Source organism: Exophiala viscosa, assembly GCF_022695815.1.
Source record: "Exophiala viscosa unplaced genomic scaffold EDD37scaffold_1, whole genome shotgun sequence".
Lineage (NCBI taxonomy): Eukaryota > Fungi > Ascomycota > Eurotiomycetes > Chaetothyriales > Herpotrichiellaceae > Exophiala > Exophiala viscosa.
In genome coordinates, this window is record NW_026944353.1 from 1824653 (window position 1) to 1846623 (window position 21971).

General features: G+C 51.7%; 11 protein-coding genes across 11 annotated transcripts; 4 read left to right on the top strand and 7 right to left on the bottom strand.

The window, feature by feature from the left end:
* Nucleotides 1–235: 235 nt before the first annotated feature.
* On the bottom strand, nt 236–2051 carry EDD37DRAFT_615959 (vesicle-associated membrane protein-associated protein A). The gene is made up of 5 exons (XM_062815639.1): nt 1678–2051; nt 1559–1629; nt 1482–1504; nt 1372–1430; nt 236–1321 (listed from the first exon to the last, which is right to left on the bottom strand). The coding sequence occupies exons 1-5, from the start codon at nt 1715–1717 to the stop codon at nt 714–716; spliced, it is 801 nt and encodes a 266-aa protein (XP_062674947.1). The 5' UTR covers nt 1718–2051; the 3' UTR covers nt 236–713.
* EDD37DRAFT_615963 (uncharacterized protein) lies at nt 2052–3676 on the top strand. The gene is made up of 2 exons (XM_062815640.1): nt 2052–2414; nt 2474–3676. Exons 1-2 carry the CDS (start codon nt 2333–2335, stop codon nt 3307–3309), a joined length of 918 nt encoding a protein of 305 aa, XP_062674948.1. The 5' UTR covers nt 2052–2332; the 3' UTR covers nt 3310–3676.
* Nucleotides 3677–3681: 5 nt separating this feature from the next.
* EDD37DRAFT_35876 (sphingolipid delta-4 desaturase) lies at nt 3682–5096 on the top strand. Its single transcript, XM_062811852.1, has one exon. It carries the CDS (start codon nt 3816–3818, stop codon nt 4950–4952), a length of 1137 nt encoding a protein of 378 aa, XP_062674949.1. The 5' UTR covers nt 3682–3815; the 3' UTR covers nt 4953–5096.
* Nucleotides 5097–5236: 140 nt separating this feature from the next.
* On the top strand, nt 5237–8246 carry EDD37DRAFT_559467 (DNA mismatch repair protein MSH5; the record flags this gene model as incomplete). Its single annotated transcript, XM_062813793.1, has 4 exons — nt 5237–5633; nt 5680–5787; nt 5837–6218; nt 6266–8246. The coding sequence occupies 4 exons, from the start codon at nt 5237–5239 to the stop codon at nt 8244–8246; spliced, it is 2868 nt and encodes a 955-aa protein (XP_062674950.1).
* Nucleotides 7958–9478, bottom strand: EDD37DRAFT_36053 (3-ketosphinganine reductase). Its single transcript, XM_062811856.1, has one exon. It carries the CDS (start codon nt 9346–9348, stop codon nt 8278–8280), a length of 1071 nt encoding a protein of 356 aa, XP_062674951.1. The 5' UTR covers nt 9349–9478; the 3' UTR covers nt 7958–8277.
* A 1-nt stretch (nt 9479) lies between these two features.
* Nucleotides 9480–11813, top strand: EDD37DRAFT_36044 (Sas10 C-terminal domain-containing protein). The gene has a single exon (XM_062811855.1). The coding sequence runs from the start codon at nt 9690–9692 to the stop codon at nt 11448–11450; it is 1761 nt and encodes a 586-aa protein (XP_062674952.1). The 5' UTR covers nt 9480–9689; the 3' UTR covers nt 11451–11813.
* EDD37DRAFT_644837 (uncharacterized protein) lies at nt 11635–12759 on the bottom strand (the record flags this gene model as incomplete). Its single annotated transcript, XM_062817557.1, has 2 exons — nt 11635–12401; nt 12492–12759. 2 exons carry the CDS (start codon nt 12757–12759, stop codon nt 11635–11637), a joined length of 1035 nt encoding a protein of 344 aa, XP_062674953.1.
* An 863-nt stretch (nt 12760–13622) lies between these two features.
* Nucleotides 13623–14642, bottom strand: EDD37DRAFT_644838 (uncharacterized protein; the record flags this gene model as incomplete). The annotated part of the gene is made up of 3 exons (XM_062817558.1): nt 13623–14116; nt 14167–14294; nt 14347–14642. The coding sequence occupies 3 exons, from the start codon at nt 14640–14642 to the stop codon at nt 13623–13625; spliced, it is 918 nt and encodes a 305-aa protein (XP_062674954.1).
* Nucleotides 14643–15794: 1152 nt separating this feature from the next.
* EDD37DRAFT_644839 (1-alkyl-2-acetylglycerophosphocholine esterase) lies at nt 15795–17330 on the bottom strand (the record flags this gene model as incomplete). The annotated part of the gene is made up of 1 exon (XM_062817559.1): nt 15795–17330. One exon carries the CDS (start codon nt 17328–17330, stop codon nt 15795–15797), a length of 1536 nt encoding a protein of 511 aa, XP_062674955.1.
* A 440-nt stretch (nt 17331–17770) lies between these two features.
* EDD37DRAFT_35932 (transcription elongation factor 1) lies at nt 17771–18623 on the bottom strand. The gene is made up of 3 exons (XM_062811853.1): nt 18321–18623; nt 18226–18273; nt 17771–18161 (listed from the first exon to the last, which is right to left on the bottom strand). Exons 1-3 carry the CDS (start codon nt 18321–18323, stop codon nt 17871–17873), a joined length of 342 nt encoding a protein of 113 aa, XP_062674956.1. The 5' UTR covers nt 18324–18623; the 3' UTR covers nt 17771–17870.
* An 800-nt stretch (nt 18624–19423) lies between these two features.
* Nucleotides 19424–21586, bottom strand: EDD37DRAFT_615984 (uncharacterized protein). Its single transcript, XM_062815641.1, has 4 exons — nt 21204–21586; nt 20625–21106; nt 20408–20572; nt 19424–20355 (listed from the first exon to the last, which is right to left on the bottom strand). The coding sequence occupies exons 1-4, from the start codon at nt 21286–21288 to the stop codon at nt 19516–19518; spliced, it is 1572 nt and encodes a 523-aa protein (XP_062674957.1). The 5' UTR covers nt 21289–21586; the 3' UTR covers nt 19424–19515.
* Between the last annotated feature and the right edge of the window lie 385 nt (nt 21587–21971).

The following is a 21971-nucleotide window of genomic DNA, read 5'->3' on the forward strand; positions in this document are numbered from 1 at the left end:
ATTGCTTCTCCGTACTGACCGAGTAAAAAGTACTGGTGTACACGGTGTCATCGATCTTAGTATCTCGGCTTCCTGTGTTCCCGTAGAGAGTGGGGCGGAATTGGCCGTTAGAATTGCGTGTCGCAGTAAGATATACACAGTAAGAGGATGAGTCGCGAGTCGATGCTTTTCAAATCGGTGTGCGGGTGAGTCGGACCTGGACTGGAGACCTTTGCGTACATGCGATTGTTGCCTTGTACAATAATATGATAGACGCATGGGAACCTTCGTAGGGCAATAACTAAGCATTCTCTGGACGAAATACAACACAACATGATCTGCAACTCTGCTGCATTTTGCACCCCATTTCCGGTACTGGAACCTGGCGATTGCTCTTATTTGTACGCTTACATTGGAACTTGAAAAGAGAAACCTCAATAAACACATTTCCTGGCGATTGGCCCGCCGATCCGACTTCTTGACAGTAGACTCCAGGGCAGTCCGACATCACTTGGAGCGCGTCCCATGGTGAGGCGCTACTCCGTGGAGCACACCCAGTTTTTGATCGAAAATCTGATACCACAAGGCATCTCATTCTAGACCGCCATAGTCATTAACACTCATTTGTCGTTTGCCTAAACATGCCCTGAACAGGAATTCATATCCAAGCTTGAGGAACAACCGAGTCGACCTCAAGCAGTTGTTCCTCAAGCCCCCTTTCTGCCCGATGCATCTCAGAAGAACAAATATGCAATCAGGAAACTGAGTAAGCACAACCCGGCGACAATCTGTAGTGGTACTCCAGTTTCCTGGCTCTGTTGCACCACAGTCTGCACCTTGTCGCTGGCTTCTTGAACCTTCCTCTGTCGAAATTGCGGATCTTGTACCTGGTCGCTCAATGTCTTGATCTGAGCCTTCGCCGCAGCCAGCTGGTCCTGCACCTCTTGGCCTGATGTAGGTACAGCGTTGGAGATGGTAGCGGCCGCAGACATCAGCCCGGTGGATTCGGCAGCATTAGCCATGGATGTTCTGGCAGACTCGGCCGTCGAGACCCCACCGATGGAGTTTCGTGGAGCGGGAGAGTCAAACTGCGAAGGAGAAGAATAGGCAGGTGGCTGTTCTTCGTGAGAGGTCACACCATTGGGTGTTCCGCCAGTTGCGGAAAGGAAGTTGACCCTAATCTTCTTCTCTTGAATGGTGTGTTTGGCAGTCTTCTCCACTGTTTGCCAAAGAGTGGTCACGTTGGGATCTTGGTCCGCTGAGGTCAGGACGGTCTGGACGAGGAATTTATCTCGACATTTGGCATCTAGAGGAGGCTCTTCTTTCATGGCCTGCAAAAGCACTATATTCATGAGCTTCAGGGACCATAGTGCCATTTCATGGTATCCTTACCTTGCACTTCAACGGCTTCGTTGGGTGGGATCATGCCCGAGTTAGGTCGCACGCAATATCTGTCCGATGTCAATCAATTCTGTCTCGCAGATGTTGGTCAGGGCACTAACTGTTTCGGCGCAGTGGTTTTGACCTGTTCGCAATGACGTTAGTGCGTGATGCGCATCGGAGGGAGGGAGCAGCATACTTTGAAAGCCACTGGAGCACTGTTTGCGTTTGTGAGCCTCAAAGTCTCTGTGACTTCTTGGTTGAACGGGCCTATTTTGTGTCAATACCTGGCCTTTCGTGCTGCTTGGAAATACTGACGTCGGAAGCCCAATTCGGCTGGCAGGAGTTCGACAGACATGTTGAGTGAAGTCGCAGTTGCGCGCAAATGAGCTGGAGGAGTCTTTGAGATTGTTCAGGCGAAGTCGAAGCTCTATCGACCGAGATGGATTTCTTGTCGTGGATTGGTAAAGCAATGAAAGTGGCCGATCGAATTGCTCAACATGCGAAACCAGGGTCAGGTATGACGGAGGTAGATTTGGAGAGGTTGGTCTGGTCTGCGAAACTGCGGCGGACCATGGTAGTTCAGGGCGCCCAGTCACTCCAGTTTACGCGCCAAAGATCCAGAACCCGCGCCTCTTGGCAAGATGACGATTAGGAGCTGGCGGGTGCGGGCTGCAGTTCATCACTGTTTGTCCCGCATTCTACGAGTACAGTACTATCGTGATCGTGTTTGCCTCCACCGGAACAGCACAAACAATCTTGCGGGTGACTGTGAGAGAGGCCAATTTTTGTCACTCACTTCTCCCTCATTCCATCTCCCAAAGGGTTCGGATAAATATTTAACTCGCTGGCTGCTGCCTTCAACCACATCGACTCCCTAAGCAACCGCTCATCTACCTCTTCCTCCAGAACTACATCCACCTAGAACGAGCCCCCACCACGATCACGAGTGGCCTCAAGTAATCAACTCAAAATGGCATCAGATCTTGACCAGCTGGTCATGATGGGGTTTGATAAAGAACGAGGTGAAATGGCACTGAAAGACACTGGAGGTTGTAAGTTGGATCGAATCGACGACTCCCATTCCTACGGCCCATTCTAACATCTCTCGCAGTGGCCGACGCCATCGACTGGCTAGACAAAAACTCGTCAAAGTCCCTCGACGAGTTAAAGGCTGAGAAAGACGCCGCAGCCGAAGCGAAGGCCCAAGAAGCAGCCGATCAGGCACGAAGTCTCGTCTGCAACGAATGTGGAAAGAAGTTTCGAGGAACTGCCCAGGCAGAATACCATGCCTCCAAAGCAGGTCACACAGATTTTGCCGAGTCAACCGAAGAGATCGCACCATTGACCGAAGAAGAAAAGAAGGCGAAATTGGCGGAACTGCGAGAGAAGATGCAATCCAAGAAAGCCGTCCAAGCGGAGGAGGAAAAGGTCGCCCAGAAAAAGAATGAGCAGATCAACAGGAAGAAGACGAAAGAATCCGAGGACCTCAAGGAGCAGCTGCGGGTCAAAGAACAGATCAAGGAGGCTGAAAAGAAGCGGGCAGAGAAGCAAGCGGACATCAATGCAAAGAAACGAATACAAGCGAAGATTGCCGCTGATAAGGAGGAGCGAAGGTTGAAGGCGGAGCGAGAAAAGGCCCAGAGAGCGGGCACCGCAATGCCAGTGGCTGCTGAATCGGCACCTGCAGCTGCCCCGGCTGCCTCGAAACCTGCATCAGAGTACAAGGAGACACGACTTCGATTACAAACATCTGGTGGCAACATCATGAAGACGTTCCCAGTCGAGACGACGTTGTTCGAGGTCGCTGCCGCAGTTGGAGAGGAGACTGGGAGGGATGTCGAAAGCTTCACACAGAACTTCCCGAGAAAGGAGTTTAACCAGGAGTTTTTCGGAGAGACATTGAAGGACCTGAAACTAGTGCCCAGCGCCAGCTTGATTGTCAAGTAGGTGATCCCAGTCTTCTGATCCTTCTTCACGCAAAAGTTCTCACGGCGACGGCGTTGGGCATTCGGTCTGAGCGTTTATGCTGGGTTACTGCCATTTCGCATTGAGATGATGCCAGGCGCAGGGCTGACGAAGTATGAAAGGGATTATCCATTGCCTTGGTAAGCATCAGCTCGTGTCCCATCCGGGGCATTCCCATACCAACTAGATATATTTGAGTTGTAGAAGAAGCGATATTTTTTAGATCAAAATTTAATGTTGTTAAGTGATACCGAACATCGCGTTCCAAATAGACGCGAATCGGTGGATGCACGTGCGGGGATCTGATGGAGCTCGTCCTGCGTCTTTTTCCTCAACATTGAGAATCCACCGCCAGGCCAGACTGCACCTCACTATCTCCCTGATCGGCATCGCTCCTTGTTTTTCTCTCGTACACCATGCTCGATCCTAGTCATTCGCTTTTCATTCTTTTTTAAAGGCCGCACTACATTGCGGTATAGAACAGCACCATGTCAACAGCCACGGAGACCCAGTCGCTTACCCAGACTCAACGCATACAGAGCACAATCATCGTCGAGAAACAACAGCAGTCCACGAGACAAGTACCAAAGGATGGACCTAAATCTGCAGAGGACAAGTTCTTTTGGACATACACGGAAGAGCCACATCGAACTCGTCGACAGGCAATCATCAAAGCACACAAGGAAGTCCTTCAGCTTTGTGGTCCGGAGCCACTCACCAAGTATTTGGTTTTCGCAGTCGTTCTCCTACAAATCACCTGCGCCGCCTTGCTGAGCAACTCGTCCGTACTCTCCTGGCCCTTCTTTCTCACAGCCTACATCGTTGGAGCGACCGCAAATCAGAACCTCTTCCTCGCCATTCACGAGATCAGTCACAACCTTGCCTTTCGAACACCCATTTACAATAGACTTTTCGCCATCTTTGCGAACCTGCCCATCGGGGTGCCTTATTCCGCAGGGTTTCGACAATATCACTTGACGCATCACAAATCCCTGGGTGTTGACGGCGTCGACACCGATCTTCCGACGGCGCTCGAAGCCGTGTTCTTCAACTCGGTTCTAGGGAAGGCTTTCTTCTGTACGTTCCAACTGCTGTTCTATGCCATCAGACCCATTATGGTATACAAGATACCTTTTGGGCCGGTACATTATTGCAACATCGCTGCACAAGTCGTATTCGACATCCTCATCCTCCGCTTTCTGGGCTCAAAGGCCCTGATCTATCTCATCATGAGCTCATTCTTGGCTGGCTCCTTGCACCCATGTGCCGCTCATTTCATCTCCGAGCACTATGTCTTTGCTAAGTCAAGTCTGGTGAATGGCAAGATGCCGAAGGACGTCCCGATTCCCGAGACCTATTCTTACTATGGACCACTAAACATTCTTACTTATAACGTCGGCTATCACAACGAACATCATGATTTCCCCGCCATTCCTTGGACCAGATTACCCATGGTGTATGAAATTGCTCGGGAGTTCTACGAACCCTTGCCATGTCATAAGAGCTGGCCTCTGGTGTTATGGCAATTCATCACTGATAAAGAGGTGGGAATGTGGTGTCGGGTGAAAAGAGCAGAAGGCGGACGCATTGTTGGAGGCTGGTCAGACCGGGAAGTACAGAACTGATTTATGCAGGATAGACACGAAGACAAGATTCGATAGAAACGAGCCACATGGAAATTAAACACAAAATGCACATATATGGACTTCTCGGCCCAGTACGATTGAAGTCGGGCCCCAAAGAAAAAGATTCTGGTTTCCTTTTGCTGATCTCTATTTCTCGAGGCTCGTGGCTGCAGGCATTGAAAGGTGCTTGCCTGATCGAACCAACCCTAATATTCCTGGCTTTGTTACCCACAACCCGTGCTTCTCCTCCCAACTCACGAATTCCAAGCAGCGCTGCAGCCAGCATGCCCTCTACTTCAGGGCGTGGCCGTCGTTGGCGTGGTAGATCTTACAATGGTAGGAGCAGGCATCCACATGCCACGGAACGCAGTCAATTTTTCCGTCAACAGATCCAAGCCACCAGACCGACATGGACCTTGCAGACACCGTCTGTGGCATCATCAACAACCTCAGCATCGCTCCCATACCGGACGAAGGCACAGTCGGAGAGGCCTCAACAGAACCAACGTTCGCAGTCAGCCAGAACTCCAGTATCCGGTGATGATTTCCCAGATCAGGTCATCATGGCGCTCGACATTGGGGGAAAAGGCAAGATTGGCTGTGCATACTACGTTGCTGGTGAAGAAAGGCTGTTTTGCATGGAAGAGGTTGTCCTGGGAGGAGTGGATATTATCGAGAAGTGTATGGGAGTCTTGAATATGTCATCTTCTACGCTGATTGCCTGGAGTAAGAATTGATATTCAGCCTACCATGGTCATCCTCTCTCCCCGGTGTGTTGCCATGACAGAACAATCGGAAGGTCAGATACGACGACAGACGTCCCTGGTCGATAGTGGTAAGTACAGAGCCTGACTTCCAAGATTTCCATTCTGAACCAGATGCAGAGAGCGATCAGCCCCCACTCCCTTACGATACGGAAGTCCGGCCACGATCCGAGTTCTATTATGAAGGAGGTCTGAACAAACTCCTGAGTCTGCCATGCGATGCGTACCAGGAAGATAACGGTCGATTTTTGGTCCCTGGTGATCTCGACTTCTACGAGGAGGACTTGCGGCCTGATGAAATAGGCCTGACGGCACAACGTGGAAGACTTCTACAGACCTCAACTTGGCTTGATCTGAGCAATGAGATAAGCATCGGCTGTGCCGGTGCTGTTATTGGACATCTGCAGCGACGAAGGTCTGCTGCATACCTGCCAGACGATCCAAATGCCAGCCTTGCCTTGCGTATCCTACATTTTGAGATGTTCAGCCTCCGCGGAGTCATGTAGGATCCCTTCAGCTCATGGTGAGAGTGAAGCTGATTCTCGCCAGGCTCATCAGTGCCGAGACACTTGCATCTCTGCAAATCATTCAGCCAGAAGGCTATTCGAACGTTGTCAAACAAAGTGTTGGAGCTTCGAGAGCCAAGGATGATATGTTGATACATACTATCTTCCAACATCACGCCCGAACGCCTCAGGGGAAGACACTCGTTCGTCGTGCTTTCTTGCGCCCATCCTTGGATATTAACGAGATCAATCGTCGTCTTGACTTTGTATCGGTATTCGTACGACCAGAAAACCAACCGCGGCGCCAGAAGCTCAGTAAGAGCCTGGGGAAGGTCCGAAACATGAGAAAGACCATGACTGAGCTGCATAAGGGCATTGAGAGTGGAAAGCAGAACCCAAATGCCTTCAAGCACGGTGTCTGGTCCGCGTTGTTGGAATTCTGCTATCACACCATTGATATCGCTGACAGGCTCTTTGAGGTGATCGGCGCAGACCATCTACCCTTGTGCATGCGGGCAGTGGAAGTCCTCGACCGACGCAGTCTACGAAGGATAGGTCAGACGATAAATGCTGTGGTCGACATTGACCTGACAGTCGAAAAGCTGCGGACCGTCGTCAAGAGGGGGGTTGATGAGCGCCTGGATGAAGTAAAAGATGTCTACGATGGGATGGAGGAGATTCTGCGCGAACAAGCAATCGAAACTGCCAGAAAGATCCCCTCGGGAGTCAACTTTGAGCTGGACATTGTTTACTTTCCTCATATGGGCTTTCACATTACTGTTCCTCTGAATGTGACGACTGGCCAGCCGATTTACGACGGCACAAATCTCGGTTGGCAACACTCCTTCACGACAGCTCGGCAGGCATACTTCAAGGACGGTGCGATGCGTGAGATGGATGAAGACCTTGGTGATTTGTACGCTGTAATCTGCGAACTCGAAATCGAAATTGCGTACAAGCTGGCACAGAAAGTCCTCGAGGAAGAGCAGCTCCTCATTGCGGCATCCGACTTGTGCGGTGAGTTGGATTGCTTATTAGCGTTTGCCCGTTGCGCACACGAGTATAAATTGACTCGCCCAAGGATGACGCACGACAACATTATCGACATCAGAGGCGGCAGGCATTTGCTGCAGGAGTTGTGCGTTCCATCCTATGTCCCAAACGACACGTTCCTTGTGGGTGGTGGAGGCGAAGACCCTGATGCTCCAGATGGCCCATGTATGCTCTTGCTGACAGGTCCGAACTATTCTGGGAAATCAGTATATCAGAAGCAGGTCGCCCTGGCTGTTTATTTGGCTCAGATCGGATCCTTTCTCCCTGCCGACTCAGCAATCATTGGTATCACCGACAAAATCTTCACCCGCATCACCACCAAAGAAACAGTATCAAAGATTCAGTCCGCCTTCATGATTGACATTCAACAGGTTGCTATAGCGCTCAACTCCTGCACAAGGAGGAGCTTGGTTGTGATTGACGAGTTCGGAAAGGGCACCGATTCATGCGACGGCGCTGGTCTAGCAGCGGGCGTCTTCCTCCATCTCCTGTCCCTAGGGCCCGAAGCCCCCAAGGCTCTGGTAGCCACACATTTCCACGAGATCTTCGATGTCGGCTTGTTTTCTGACGTTAAGAATATCTCGTTTGCACATATGGAGGTTCGGGTGCATGAAAGAGAGGATGTGAGCTTGATCGAACGCCAAAGTGACATCACCTATCTCTACAACCTTCAACCTGGCCGCAGTGCTCTCTCTTATGGTACGCAGTGTGCAGCCATGAACGGTATCCCGGAACACATTGTCGAGCGTTCCTACGAAGTGGCCTTGTTGGCACGGGAAGGCAAAGATTTGATAGCGGTCTGTTCAGCACCAAGCAAGGACGATGTATCTGAGCTGGAGTCTGCAGAAGTTGCTGCGGAGCTCTTTACGGCTCGAGATTTTGGTGAGCAGATGACAGACGCGGAATTACTGTCGACTCTTGATACCATGCTGGAGTGGGTGCCTGGAGACATTGAGGAGCTTGGGATTTGAGCCGTGTTGCTTGTGCACGAGGCATTTCAGCTCATGCAGCTGCTCTGGCGACGTTCATGCCTTTCTCTTTGCCCCAATTTCTGCATTTTGAGATAAAATCAGGAGTGACGAATATAATGACGAGAGATCCGAGCCAATTCCAGAAGACGTCCATAATGCCGCTGCGAACACTGCTGCCCATTCCTGCTCCACGCATCAAGTGTCCTAAAAGCTGGGTGGTGATCATGAAATCACCGTAGCTGAGACGATTCAGTATAATCTTTGCCAACTCCTCCGGCTGTTGTGGTTTGTCGTCTTTCTCCAGCACCAAAGTAAGCTCCGGTTTCGTCTTATTCTCGGTTTCATAGCCAGGACTGAGGATTCCCATGGGGTATACGATATGAAGCGCGATATCAGCGTCCGGAGCAGGCCCAGGTCCTTGTCTGGCGCCATTGTACAGTGCCACCTCTTGATTCAATCCGTCGACCATGGCCTTCATGGCAGCCTTTGCAGGGGAGTATGGGGAGTAGCCGGCGACAGGGAAGAACGCGAGCGTGCTGCATGTGAAGATAATATGCCGTATCGGCGTCGCTGTGATCCCAGACTTTTTGTCTTGTGAAGAAGGCTTCTTCCACGCATTCAGTGCTGCATGCGCCATATACGCTGCCGACCAGTATATAGTGTCCATCTGGCCTCGTAGGGTGTCGATGCTGGCGTCGGCGAAAAAGGCAGGCTGACAGTTGCCCGCGCAACAGAAGATCTGATCTGGGGCCCGTCCGTCGTTCCATCGCGTGACTTGGTCTATGATCTCGGGTGCAGAGTCGGGCGAGCGCAGATCGAAGGACAGGTCAAGGAATTTTTGCTGTGGTCGGGCAGCGCGAGACTTGAGGGTTTGAACGGCTCGAGAGAGTTTGCCTTTGTCTTGCGCGACGATGACCACGTTGGCGCCCTTGGAGGAGAGTTCTTGTGCTATCGCTAGGCCCAGTCCTTGTGAGCCGCCGGTGACGATGGCCGTGAGTCCGTCAACGGGGAAGTGGTCTTTGCTGTTGAAGAACATCCTGAATGCGATGAAGCTTAATGCGGCGACTGCGATGGAGGCCAATGTGATTGTGGCTGTTGACATTGTGCTGCACAGCGAGGTTGAGGCAGCCAGGAAGCCCTAAGGAATGATAGCTCGTACTGTACCTGTAGGTAAGCAACAGTGGACCAGCAGTATTGGTTGTCAGCCTCACTAGGCCTAACCGAAAAAAAAAAGGTACAGCATGAGACGTCAGGGGCAGCTTGTGGGTATGTCCGTCTCGTCCGGGTAAGATTTTTGCGGAGGTTTTAGCGGCCCCGGAGCATCTGCCACCGAGGACCCTGAGCAGGCTGTGCCAAGCCGCGACCAAAATTTTGGGATCCGAAGTCTTGCAATAGCGATCTGAGGTCGCCACGCACTGTTGGATTCTGACGCATTAATATACCATGGCGAAGAAGAGAAAGGCCGGTAGGCACAGCGGCCAAAGCGCACCTGCGCAGGAGAAAGAGCGATATGACATTGAGGAAAGATTCGACGGCTCTGAAGATGAGTTTTTCGCAGGACGAGAGAAGATCCTGCTTGATGAAGCACCAGCGGCAAAGAGGCGGCGGAGGCTAGAAGAGCAGGAAAAGGACCTACAACCCTCGGATGAAGAAGTCTACGAAGACCTACAAACCGAAGACGACGAGGATGAGGACTTCGATGCAGGCGAAGATGTCCAGGACGAGGAAGAGGAAGAAGAAGAGGGCGCCGAGAATTGGGGCACGTCCAAAGCCGACTATTACAATGCAGATGTCATTGAGACGGAAGCGGATGCGCTCGAGGAAGAGACCGAGGCGCGGCGGTTACAACAAAAACAGTTGAAAGCCATGACTGAAGCAGACTTTGGTTTCGACGAGAGCGCATGGGTTGGCGAGATGCAGAAAACCCAGGACAAACGAGCGGCGGTCGAGAAACTTCCTGGTCTTCAAGTGCCCGAGAATGCGACACCCGAGGAGCGCCTGCAGATGTTGAGGTCCCGATATCCTGAATTCGAACCTCTGACGAAAGACTTTGTATCGCTACAAGACGAGTACCGAACGTTGCAAAAAGAGATTGCTGTTGAAGGACGATCCGGGCAACGGACGGTGGCGTCGACCAAGTTCCGGGCACTGTCCTCGTACCTGGGTGCAATTGCGATGTACCTGGCGGTCCTGACCTCGTCGAAAACAGGAATGGCCCTGGCTCCAGCTGAGTTGCGTGAGCATCCGGTAATGAATAACCTCGTGCGGTGCCGGCAGTTGTGGCAGGATGCACAAGCTCTGCGTGCGATCGAGGTACCTGTCCCTGAAGAGCAAGCTAAGCCAGTGGTGGAAGAGGTCAAGTTGCCAGAGGAGCCTGTTCGGTCCGCACCTGCGGAAAAGAAGAAGACCAAGAAGAGGAAACTCGAGCCCACACTACCAGAAGAACCTCCGATGGAGGAGCCCGCCATTACCAAGAGGTCAAGGAAGCCGAAGCGAAACGACCTGGAGGAGCTACTACATGCGTCACTGCAAGGACCCGCCGAGGACGAATCCGACTTTGGCGACGAGGCGCCCTTGACGCAGGAAGAGGCGGCAGAAAAGGCGCGCAAAAAGAAGAGTCTCCGATTCTACACTTCTCAGATCGCGCAAAAGGCCAACAAGCGAGGCGCCGCTTCACGGGACGCCGGCGGCGACGATGACCTCCCCCACAAAGAACGTTACCGGGAGAGATCAGATCGGTTGATGCGTGAAGCCGAGGCAAGAGGCCGAACTGCCGCCCAGGGCCAAGAAGCATTGGGTGGGGACGACGACGGTGACAGCGCTGGTGGGGGAGACCATGACGGTGCCAATGAGTATTATGACATGCTTGTTGCCAACAAGAATCAGAAGAAAGCGGATAAGCAGGTCCGAGCAGAAGCCTACGCCGAGGCAGCTAAGCAGGGCGCGCAGGTGTACGAGGAAGAGCAGATCGGTACGGACGGCAAGCGTAAAATCACGTACGCGATCGAGAAGAACAAGGGTCTCGCGCCGAAGAGGAAGAAGGACGTGCGCAACCCGCGTGTCAAGAAGAGGAAGAAGTATGACGAGAAGATGAAGAAGTTGGGCTCCATGCGCCAGGTGTACAAGGGCGGTGAGGGTCGCGGTGGGTATGGAGGAGAGGCAACGGGTATCAAGACCAATGTGGTCAAGAGTATCAAGTTGTAGCAATTGCCACCAAGGTGGACGTTCCCTTCTAAATGCTCCTTCTTCTCTGGATGTCCAAGATACGCCCCTTGATCAAAGATGACTGATTATGCGCTAACTCAGGTAGACTGCTGCTCAATGCTGACCCGACCTGACAATTGTGTGCGGAACATCAGGAACGTTATGTGTCGAAGCACCTCGCAGGCTATCGTTTTATCGGCCGACCATCCAATTCATTCGTGTTCGTCCACGATTCACCACCATGCGTCGAGTCTATCTCGTGCACCTCCGTACTACCCAGTTGTTGGGCATGCCCATATTCGGTTACAAAGGGCGTCTTGGTATCGGCAAAGTCAGATCCTTCTGTCGCAGCCTGTCGTCGGGAACGGCGCTTCGCTGAGAGGAAGAACCAGGCTAGTCCGCCGAGGAGCGCGATCGCAACGATGGCGCACCCTACGCCAATACCGGCTGCGGCACCAGTACTGAGTCCTGACGATTTGTTTTCCGATTGAGCTACAGCGCTCGATGACGATGCTGAAGAGGAAGATGAAGATGAAGTCGTAGATGAGGATGTCGTTGCCACAGCGGCAGACGTCTGTGACGACGACGTGGTCGCGGTCGCTGTGGCAGTACCAACGGTGGTGGTATTGAATAGTTCTCGCTTGATAGGCACTGTCTCTCCAAGTGTGGCGTCAGGCTGGCTAGTGCATGCTGATTGCATTGCATTGAGGAAGTTTCCAAGCACCACTGACCCTGTCCCAGCCTGTAGGCACGATGCACACGTTCCAGCGTACTCTGTGAAGGCCGTGTCATTGATCGAGCAGTACTCATACTGCTTCGCAGCAGTCGGCGAGAACCACGAGGCCATCAAGACAGGATACAATCCCGCACAGTCGGCCTGGCATTCTGGTAGCGAGGGAGTGCTGCTGTTCGATTCAAACAGGCAGTATTCCAGCGTGTATTTCATGTTGACTGTTGAACCGTCATGCGTTAGCCTCACTATGGGGGAAGGGCTTGCTAAAAGCATGATGAGGAAGAAGGAGATTGAGGTGCAATGCTTACAGAGAAACCAGTATATATCGTTGTTCTGGGGCGTGCTGAGGTCACCATTGTCCGCCGAGCTTGTACTTTCGCAGACGAGACACTCACGCATGCCTTCCCCCTTGGAAGTGCCGAAGTACCCATCGTCGCTGCATGTCAGGTTGGTGTACCATGTGAGTGAAACTCCACCGCAGGTGTCTACACAGGACGATGTGTTGGTGACTTCCAGTGCTTGAACACCCTGTAGGAAGGTTCCCAGGCAGCCCAGAAGAAGAAATGGATACAGCATCTTGGGCGATGTCGCGTCGCACGAGGCGAGCAGGGAATGACAGAAAAAGAGCCTGAATCCCGTGAAAATTGAGGTGCTCTTCACAGGAAACGAATCCAACAGAAACTCTTCACTAGAACTGGGAGGCACAAAAGAGTACTCCGAAATGAGTGAGCAGAAGAAAATGCTACCACAGGAAGCATCCTCGATATCGTTCATCTGGTGGGGGCTCTTTTCGTCCGCGACGGGCGTCCAGCAATGCAGAATACGCCGTTATGTCAAATCCCCTTAACTTAGCCATAGGGCAGCCAACCATCCCTGCTTTGTGCTCCAGGTGTGTTTCGGGCCAAGGCTGCTCATGCTTCCCGATTCCTGTTGAGGCTCTGAGAGTTTAGGGGCTCCACGTGAGAATATGCGATCCGTCGAATTAGATCAGAGTCCAAGAGTGCCTTGCATTACTACCGAAGCCTAAGCGAGAACAATGGGCGCCTGAAGGCCTGCAGATGTCTTGGGTCGTGCTGTAAGGCCTCCCATTGCGTCCTTGGCCGTGTGACATTGCCCGACTGCTTGCCATGGCTCTTTTGAAGGGCTATGAGAAAGTATCAGAAAGCACGTTTTTTGAAGGACCCCGAACAGCGCTTTTGCAAGCATCGGTCTTGCCGCCTGTGTGGCTCCCATCACGCTTGTAGGGCTGAGCCACAATGCGAAAGGTCTCCAGTCCGGAGGCATGCCCATTAAATATCCACACTCTTGAAAGTGGCTCCGGGGTATGAGGCTTAGGAGGTTGACTTTGTCACAGATGCCGACGCTAGGCTCCTGGTTGCACGGAAGATGCGTGTAAGAGCTTTCCGGCGCTTGGCACCTATACTGTAAATATCCTACAATCACTCTTGCGGCTGATCTTTCCAGAAAACCAGACATCTGACCTCAATACTCTGCCTCGTCGGGCCATAGTCCTCCTCGGACGAAAACGCCGAATGGGGCGTCCGTCGAGCAACCCCGTGCTTCTTCGAATCAAATTGCTTGATCAGCAAGGCCTCTGTGGGCTTTATGTTCGCGGCATAATACCACTTGTGCGATCCCGGATTCGCCTTGACCTCCCACGCCTCCGAGCGCGATTTCGCGGCGAAGTTGTAGCCAGTCTTGGCCTTTCGGAGTGACTCGGGGAGGTCTGCGTACACGGCGGTCAAGTCATTCTCATCCACCGTTCGAGCATCGCAGAGAGCCATATTATCACGAGTCACGACATCGAAAGGTCGCCAGAGGTTGATGATGGCCCAGCGGACCTTCTTGAGCTTCTCCGCCTCATCAGCTGGGATATCCTCCAACTTGCTGTCTCGGACCAGTTCTGCGCCAAAGTATGATTGATCGATATGCACTGCACCATACAGTCAGAGTTGTTGTGAGAGACAAATGCGTTTGACTCACCAGAGCGATTGCTGGTGGGTGCTGTTACCGGAGCATCATCAGGCAAGTCCTTCTCGGCATCCGCCACTTCGTTCCATTGTTTTCGACGGACAATATGAACTACGGGCAGGACCTTTGTTGCGCCAGTCCTTTGAGACTTGTTAGCTGGACACCGATCAATAGGGCTCTTCGAAAACCTACATGTTCTTCACGTATGCTGCGACATCTTGATAATATTGTCCACGGAATTCCGAATCGTCCTCCACGTCGTTCACGGATGGCTCAAAGGGTCCTACATGGAAACCCTGCTTGTCAACCGTGAATTCTGCTTCATGTCCTCGAATGTTGGTAACGGTGACTTCTTGATGTTCGTGCGGCCGACGCTTATCTCGAACAGTCCCAGGGCACCATACCGCTGCACCACCTCGCTCAGGCTCGAGGTGGTAGTTTAAGATAGTCCTGAGAGTCTGAGTTTGTGAAATTGTTTCGGTGGCCATAGTTGTTTGTCGCCTCTGTTGCTTTCAATAGGAAGCCGACTGCACCTGCAGGGCCTTGAGTTCTATCTATATTCTCCATGGCCGAAGCTGATACTGGAGATCTCAGTGACCGGGGAAGGAACGCCACCTCCACAACGCCCGCCCGGTCTTCATTCCCCGCGTTCTAAATTCCAATACTGACAGCCTGCTCGAAGCCCGAAAGGGCGCCTATCTCACATACAGTACTTGTAGTGTACTCCGGCCAAGTTCACAGCTACTGGCAAAGCCTTCTATCGTAGATTGGATGCGGCCGGCTGGGATGGTGCACCCAGGCGACCAGCGTACACTGTTCCAAGGATCCTGCAATTATTTGGCTTATGTACAGCACATCACATCCCATCAGCGAGAGCACATTGCAGCCAGTTGCATGTTCTGCGGCATCTTGTGCCTTCAACCGACTCATCCAGGGATGGACGCGCTCTCTGCCTTGTAGTGTGTGATCTCCCTCGGCTGCTGCATCAGTGTACCAGACCTATCCACCGCCTTGAATATCCATATACTGAAGTCGCCGAATTTTGGTCAACAATTCCTCACTGGCTCTGGGGTTTCACTGAAAAGTGAAGCTATCAAACTAGCATCGGGCTAGAAGGCGTGTTAGTGACGATTTGTCTCGACGTTCGATCCTCCATCCGACGACTTTTCGATCAAACTTCTCGACGACAAATCTCTAGGCCTTATCTAGTCAAACTAGTATCGGGCTAGAAGGCGTTAAGACCTCGACTCAAACTATCGATCCCACGAAACCGATTCTCGACGACAACTCGATCGGAAAAAGTCTGCGAACCCGGCTTTCACTTACCATGACCCCTACTCGACAGGGTTCATGGCAAAGTTTTTGTTCTTCGCATGCGTTCAAAATCGCTTTTTTGGTGTGATTGATTGTCTTCGAGGTGTTCGAGGTCATGTGAGATAACGGTGAGGTACAGAAAGCGTGCTGAATCGATTTCACAGTTTGTTACAAAGAGCGGGTCGAGTCAGGATCTGTGGTTGGCATGCTTTCAAATTGAAAGCTAGTTGACCATCAAGATGGAGACCATGCTGAATACCGCAGCAATCGCAGTCTTGACATCCACGTTGCCAGCAAGCTATCGTGCAATGAAGTGGCAGTGTCTTTCACTCATGTCCTTTGACTTGTTCAATTGCCTCTGTCTCGTTCGGCCCACAAGGCGCAGCATGAATTTGCCAAAACTTCCACATTCCCCGTATACCTTCACCTTTCTCGAACCTGTCCTTCTCCGGAACATTATACTCAGGATGTGTGACGCACTCGGACAAAATCCCAGCCTTGGTTCCAGCGGCTTGGTACTGCAAGAACCTTTCCGACACTTTGACGTACTGGCGCACTCCTTCATGTGCCTCAATGGTCGAGCCAGTCGTCCAGCCCAACAGGAAAGGCTCAATGAGAGGCGCATCCGTGACTGAGGGATGGGTCGTGCCCAGAGATGTCATGAACCATGCATCTTTTCCTCTTTTCAATATCCCGCGCACGACTTCCTTGACAACGTCAAAGTGTGGTCGACCTTGGAAGATAGAGTGCGTTGAAGACCAGGAGTTGGAGTGGATGACCAACGTCGAGACGTGCACGTCATGGTTCAAGGGTCCGCTATGCTTGCCAGGATCAAGCACCACTGCACTCTGGAAGGGCAGCTTTTCGGAAGGCCCATCTTTCAGGGTTTGCAGTGCCAGTGTGGCTCCGAATGAGTGTCCACCGATGGTCATATTATTCATTGCAAGCCGATCTTGCCATTCTCCAAGATGCTCACCTTCACCGCGAGCATTAGACTGAGAGATCTCCTCTCCTTTGCCTTCATTTATATGGCTCAGAACACGAACGACCTCCTCTACTTCTGCTTGCCGGAAGTCAAGCTGAGCCTGCCTGAACGCCTCGGAATCCAGACCTGAATCGTCGTGTAAATCTCGTTGCGAGAAGTGCAGCAAGACTCTGTCCTCGGCTGAGTCTGTCATGATCACAGTGCCTGGGCCACTACCGTCTCGATGCTCAATTGCAGCAACGACATGGCCACGACTTGCAAGTTCGCCGCAGTACTGGGTATACTGGGTGCGAGAGCTCGCCATTCCGTGTGAGAAGATCACAACGGGGAATCCGTCATCAGTCTCCGTCCACAATGTGGCAACATCGGGATTTTGCAGAAGTACTGGTCCTTGGTGAAGAGGGACATCAACGTGCGCCGGGATCTTGGTACCACCTACCAACGCCCATAGCCCAAAAGTCAGGAGTGAATTGCTAAGGAAATTGCTGATTCGTGCAAAGCGGGCATATCCAGCGCCAACGATCCCGAGTGGTCGTGGTATCCATAGATGATGTGGCTTCGATGATAGCACGCCTTTGGCCGAAGGATAGTAGAGTGTGAAGAGAACGGTCTCAAGCTGAAAGGCGTGATGGCCATCGTCTTTTAATCTCGCATCGTTGAGCCTCCGCGGCTCGCATGGGACTTCAAGGTCGATTGCACCGACCGAGTAAGGCCCAGTATATTCTGGCAGCCTAGACGAGAGCATGGGAGACGCAGAAAGAAGACAGTATATTGAATATGTGGCGACGCCGAAGCATACAACGTATCTCCAAGTCCAGCGAGGGCGCAGGACGGGCGGCAGTCGCGAAACGAAACGATTCCATATCATTGAAGGCATGGCGAAGGTGCGAGTGTGACAATGTCATGGTCAAAGTCAGGGCAAGCAATGACCACTATATATCCGCTGATCTTCAAGTGTTGCGTCTCCCATCATATTTGAGTGGACGAAGTTTCTTTCGGGTTGCACGTTCTGCAGTGGCGGTTTCCCTAAGCGAGAATTGGTGACATCAACAATAAATGGTACGTGCACGTGACAACGAGGCTGAGTACGATCTTTGCCCTGGGCAGTGGGGAGCACTGAGTGGACTGCTCGGCTGATTTTGGAAGGTAAATATTGGATGATGGCTTTTCTTGGATTGACAAGCATGCTACCACACGTTTCTAGCGGACCAACTTAGTCTGCCTCATTGGTAGCCCTGACGTTGACCTCCCCAATCTCCTTGAGTAAGTCGACCGACCACAATGCCTTCTCCTGTTCAATATGCGTACGCCTAACCATCGTAGGTTGACCGAGTAGCATTCAAGTGTATCGTAAACCAACTCGATGCCATTTCTTCTCCAAGTGACTCCGTCTGGCCGGTGTAGACGTCGTCATCTCTCAGTTTCCGGTGGTTGTGCTGGTGGCCACAGCGGCCTTCTTGGCCTCGTTCTGTGCTTCCAAGGAATCTACCCACGCGCTGTAGACATCGACCTCAGCACTGAGGTGACCGATGGGGTAGTCGAATTTGACGTGGCATGACGAGCATTGCAGCTTGCCAACTCCTTCTCTCACAGTCTTCTTAGTCCTCTTCCCGTCCTTCATCACAGTCTTCTTCTTCCTCCTCATCTCAACACGAACAACGTCATTTCGGTCGCACACGAGGCAACTAAAGATCTTTGGGAGACGAGCCTGATCATGTCGACGTAGTCAGCGAACGAATACCGCATATCGTAGTAAAGAGAGTTGCCCATACCTTCTTGCGTGGCTTGCGTATGCCGGCGGTAGTGGCCTTGCGGGGAGCCTGTCATGCGTTAGTCCCAGAGCCCCTTTGTAGCCATCACCACCTACCATCTTGCACCCTTAGGAAGTAGGAATATGTCTGTCCTGCACCCTTGGCAGATGTGGAAAGCTGTTTAAGTTTGAATAGAATGAGGAATTGTTTGTCATTACAGGAACCTGGAACAATTCTGGTATTTATCGTTCACCACCGCCGGACCTGTACGCGTAGCAAGGCAGTGAACAGGGCGGCGAGGCTGAAGCAGCACTCCTTGGCGGTGAAAGGAAATTGTCGGACATGGCTTTGAGCCTCGCATCTTTGCTTGATTTCCCAGTGAAGCTGAGAGATGTGCGAAAGCAGTCTCGTAGATGGCCAGTGGTAAGTTCCTAAGTGAAACTCCATCATCACTATCTGGTGAGGTGCACTTCGATTACCGCCAGGGTCAACCCCACCAAACCAGTCCGGATAAATTCACTTAACTGCAGCCTCCATCAAAGAGCTTGTGGGAAAAGCTTTTGTTCTTTGGTGTTGCCCAGACCTAGGCAGAAGGTATCAGGCGACACGCAGTTTTGTTTTGTCCTTTGTCGAGCTGGATCTGGCTCGACTGATTTGCGACATTGCTATCTGGCACACCTACATCGACGTTGTACGATCTGACCCGAAGTCATGACCTGTTCATTGTTGCTCCTCTCCTACACATGTATCTGAAATGGCTTTTGCAGGAGTTTCTTGGGCCTTGTTCATTCTTTGTCTCCTTCCGGTTCCAATCCGTACAGTGCGAGCTTGTTGACATTCTGCTATTGGAGTAGATGGGGGCGCAACGTTATCACCAGCAGGGACGAATGGCTTGAGAACACGGTCAAAGGAACGCATGCACGTTTGATAGCTGTGGAACGCGCTGAGAGTGCAGATCAAAAGTTGGGTTGACGAGAAACATGGCCTGCTTAAGATGCAGAAGTCGCCAAAGCTGTACTGAGTTTGCAGAACAAGTCTTGCAACATGATGCTTCATCTCGGGGTATGCTCCAAGGTTGTAAAGATGGGAAAGATGTCGCCGTAGGCGAAGATGGATGATGTCCATTGATTGTTACCGTCTGCGGGGCCTGGACCACAACTCCGCCATAGATAGAAACTCGGCGAACCGCAGGGCGAGAGACGCAATGACTTCTTACTGTATCGATTTTCCAACTCCTGCTTCCAGTATGTACTTTTCGAGCTCTTGTCTTCATCGTCTAGTATATTACAACTAAGAGTCCATTTGCCAGAATCAATTCCACTCAATTGTCTCCTGCACTGGTATTCTCCCCACATCCAATGCGCTGAGTTGTCGTTGGTAAAACAACACAGCTCTCTTCTTTTCCAGGTCAAATACTGGATGCACATCTGATAGGCGTGCCCAGTCAGGCACGTCGGCGCATGAAGTGACACTACCCAGCGAAGCCTCTTCGATTTCCACCACACGTTCCGCCACCCTAGCAGCAAGCACACCGTCAAACATTCCTTCTTGCCGAGGATACGCATAAAGAAGTCCAATAGCCCTTCGCCGTATCTGGGGATCTCGACATCGTCGTGCAATGTCGTACAATGGTCCGACAAGACCTAGATCAAGTGTGAAATATGGCTTTCTTGATGCGGGTGCTTTGTCATTTGAGGGTTCAACCATTTCAAGTATTGATTGCGCAAGATTGACAATCTGCGCAAAGGTGTCGGTATATTTGTCCCACATCACCTGGAGATCAACCGACGTGCGTTGCGTGATCACGTCCAGGGAGGTTGTCAGGATAAGCCTTTCAATTTGAAGGACCCCTAGAGCAGCCCTTTCGTTCGCGGGCATGTTGTTGCTTCTGCCGATCAAATCATCCAATCCATTGGACCAGTGGTTGAAAATATATAGTTGAGCGCGGAGGTCTCCTTGCTGAATATCATTGTCCATTGGGGCGACATTGGCTGGCCCACTCGAGGTTCCTGAGCCCAGGATGAATGCGTTGGCGTAGTATTCAAAGTAATCACGAGCTTCTGCCGCGGAAGAAAATGCTTTTGGCAACTTTGGGGGAGGACCCCTGATTCGAGACGCGTACGGAGTTCCCCAAGCCTTCGCACCAACAAGCTGCTCATGTCAGCTCTTGTTCATACAGGTGAATCATTTTTATATAGCTTACACCGACAGCTTGCGACTCTAGCCTGTTCAGTTGGCTTCCGAATGTCTTCAGAAGATCATTTGATGCTGTCTTCTGCAAATACTTTCGGTTTCGTAGGAGCTCCTCGAAAACACCAAAGGATTTCTTCAACAAGGACAAGCTAGATGCAAAATGGCCTCGAATGATCTGGGTGAAGTAAGCGGCCCGATCACTGACAGACTGGTAAGGGGGAAGTCACCTCAATGGAAATGAAAATCAAGCAGGCAGCAAGGTGGCACTCAATACCTGCCTGGCTTTTGGGGCTCTCAAGTTGGTTCATGTGACGCCTGATGGCCAGGTTGTATTGCTTCAGAGCGAAGTGTTCAGAATCCCCACCATTGACGCGGCCCACCCCAAAATTCTCGTGCAAGGAGGCTAGCGCAACAACGCCATGCCGAACAGCTTCATCTTCGCTCGCAAGTTGGAGAACAGTACCGCTCCAGAAGTCACAGCCATGGAATCCAGAGAGCTGTGAGCTGGTCTGTTCATAAAAGTATTGGAAAGACCTGGACTCTTGTGCAGAGAGGATGGAGAACGAAGGCGGACGACTGATTGTCTGTGGCTTGTACAGGACGAGGCCATCCTGAGACCTTTGCTCGGTCTCATAACCATCACATCTCCGACCAGTTGACAAGCATCGGTCGCAGTCTGGCTTGCTCTCATCGCACTTCACCTTGCGGACTATTCGAGGCTTGGTCAGCTTCCGATCATGCTGAAAACAGGTGTCCTACTTCTGCACAAGGGCTGTCAGCAGGAAGGCCAGAAGCTAGGCAGAGTCTTATGACTAACTTGCATGTTAAGCACCCAGACCTCGTTTTCGGTGCATACGATCGCTTCCTCTGACCGGGTTTGACTCTCGGCATTTCGATTCCGTTGCCTCCGCTGTCAGGGCGTAGCCGGCGCTAAATGAACATCATTGCGCACCCTTGAAGAGTGCAGTCAATGTCCATACGAGGCGGCCACTGAAAATGAGTGAGGTAAAAGATTACGGCACCTTTCGACAGAGAAGAAGGAAGAGAGGTTGCTCGTCATGAGGGGTGCCTCATGGATCTTGAAACGCTCTAACTTTTATGGGGTCAGTTTAAGCCTGGCCATCAAAACCAGCCGTGCTGCCCCAAAAGGGCTTGGGCGTCACTTTGCTGGCGCCACGTGGGGGTGTCCTTACGAGCTGTCGAATCACCATGCGCCGGATGATAACACAGTGGAGAATCATGCAAGCCGCTTCAATTCCCTACGAGAAATCATGATCTGCATGAGTTTCATTATGCTTTATGGTTCTGCCGGGCTAAGGCACCGATATTCATGGCTGTGCATGTCCATACGAGCATGTCCATACAAGCATGTCCATACGAGTATGTCCATACGAGCTCCCATGTCATGTCGAGATAACCGGCCGTGGCGACTATCCCATACGGCAACATGGCAACTATAAAGTACCCAACGGTCCTCTCAAGTAAAGAGACATTGGGTTAAGTCTGCCTCGAAGGAATACCAACAGACAAATATCGAAGTTTGATCACTTTCGTCCGCAGAATCTCATCAGTCT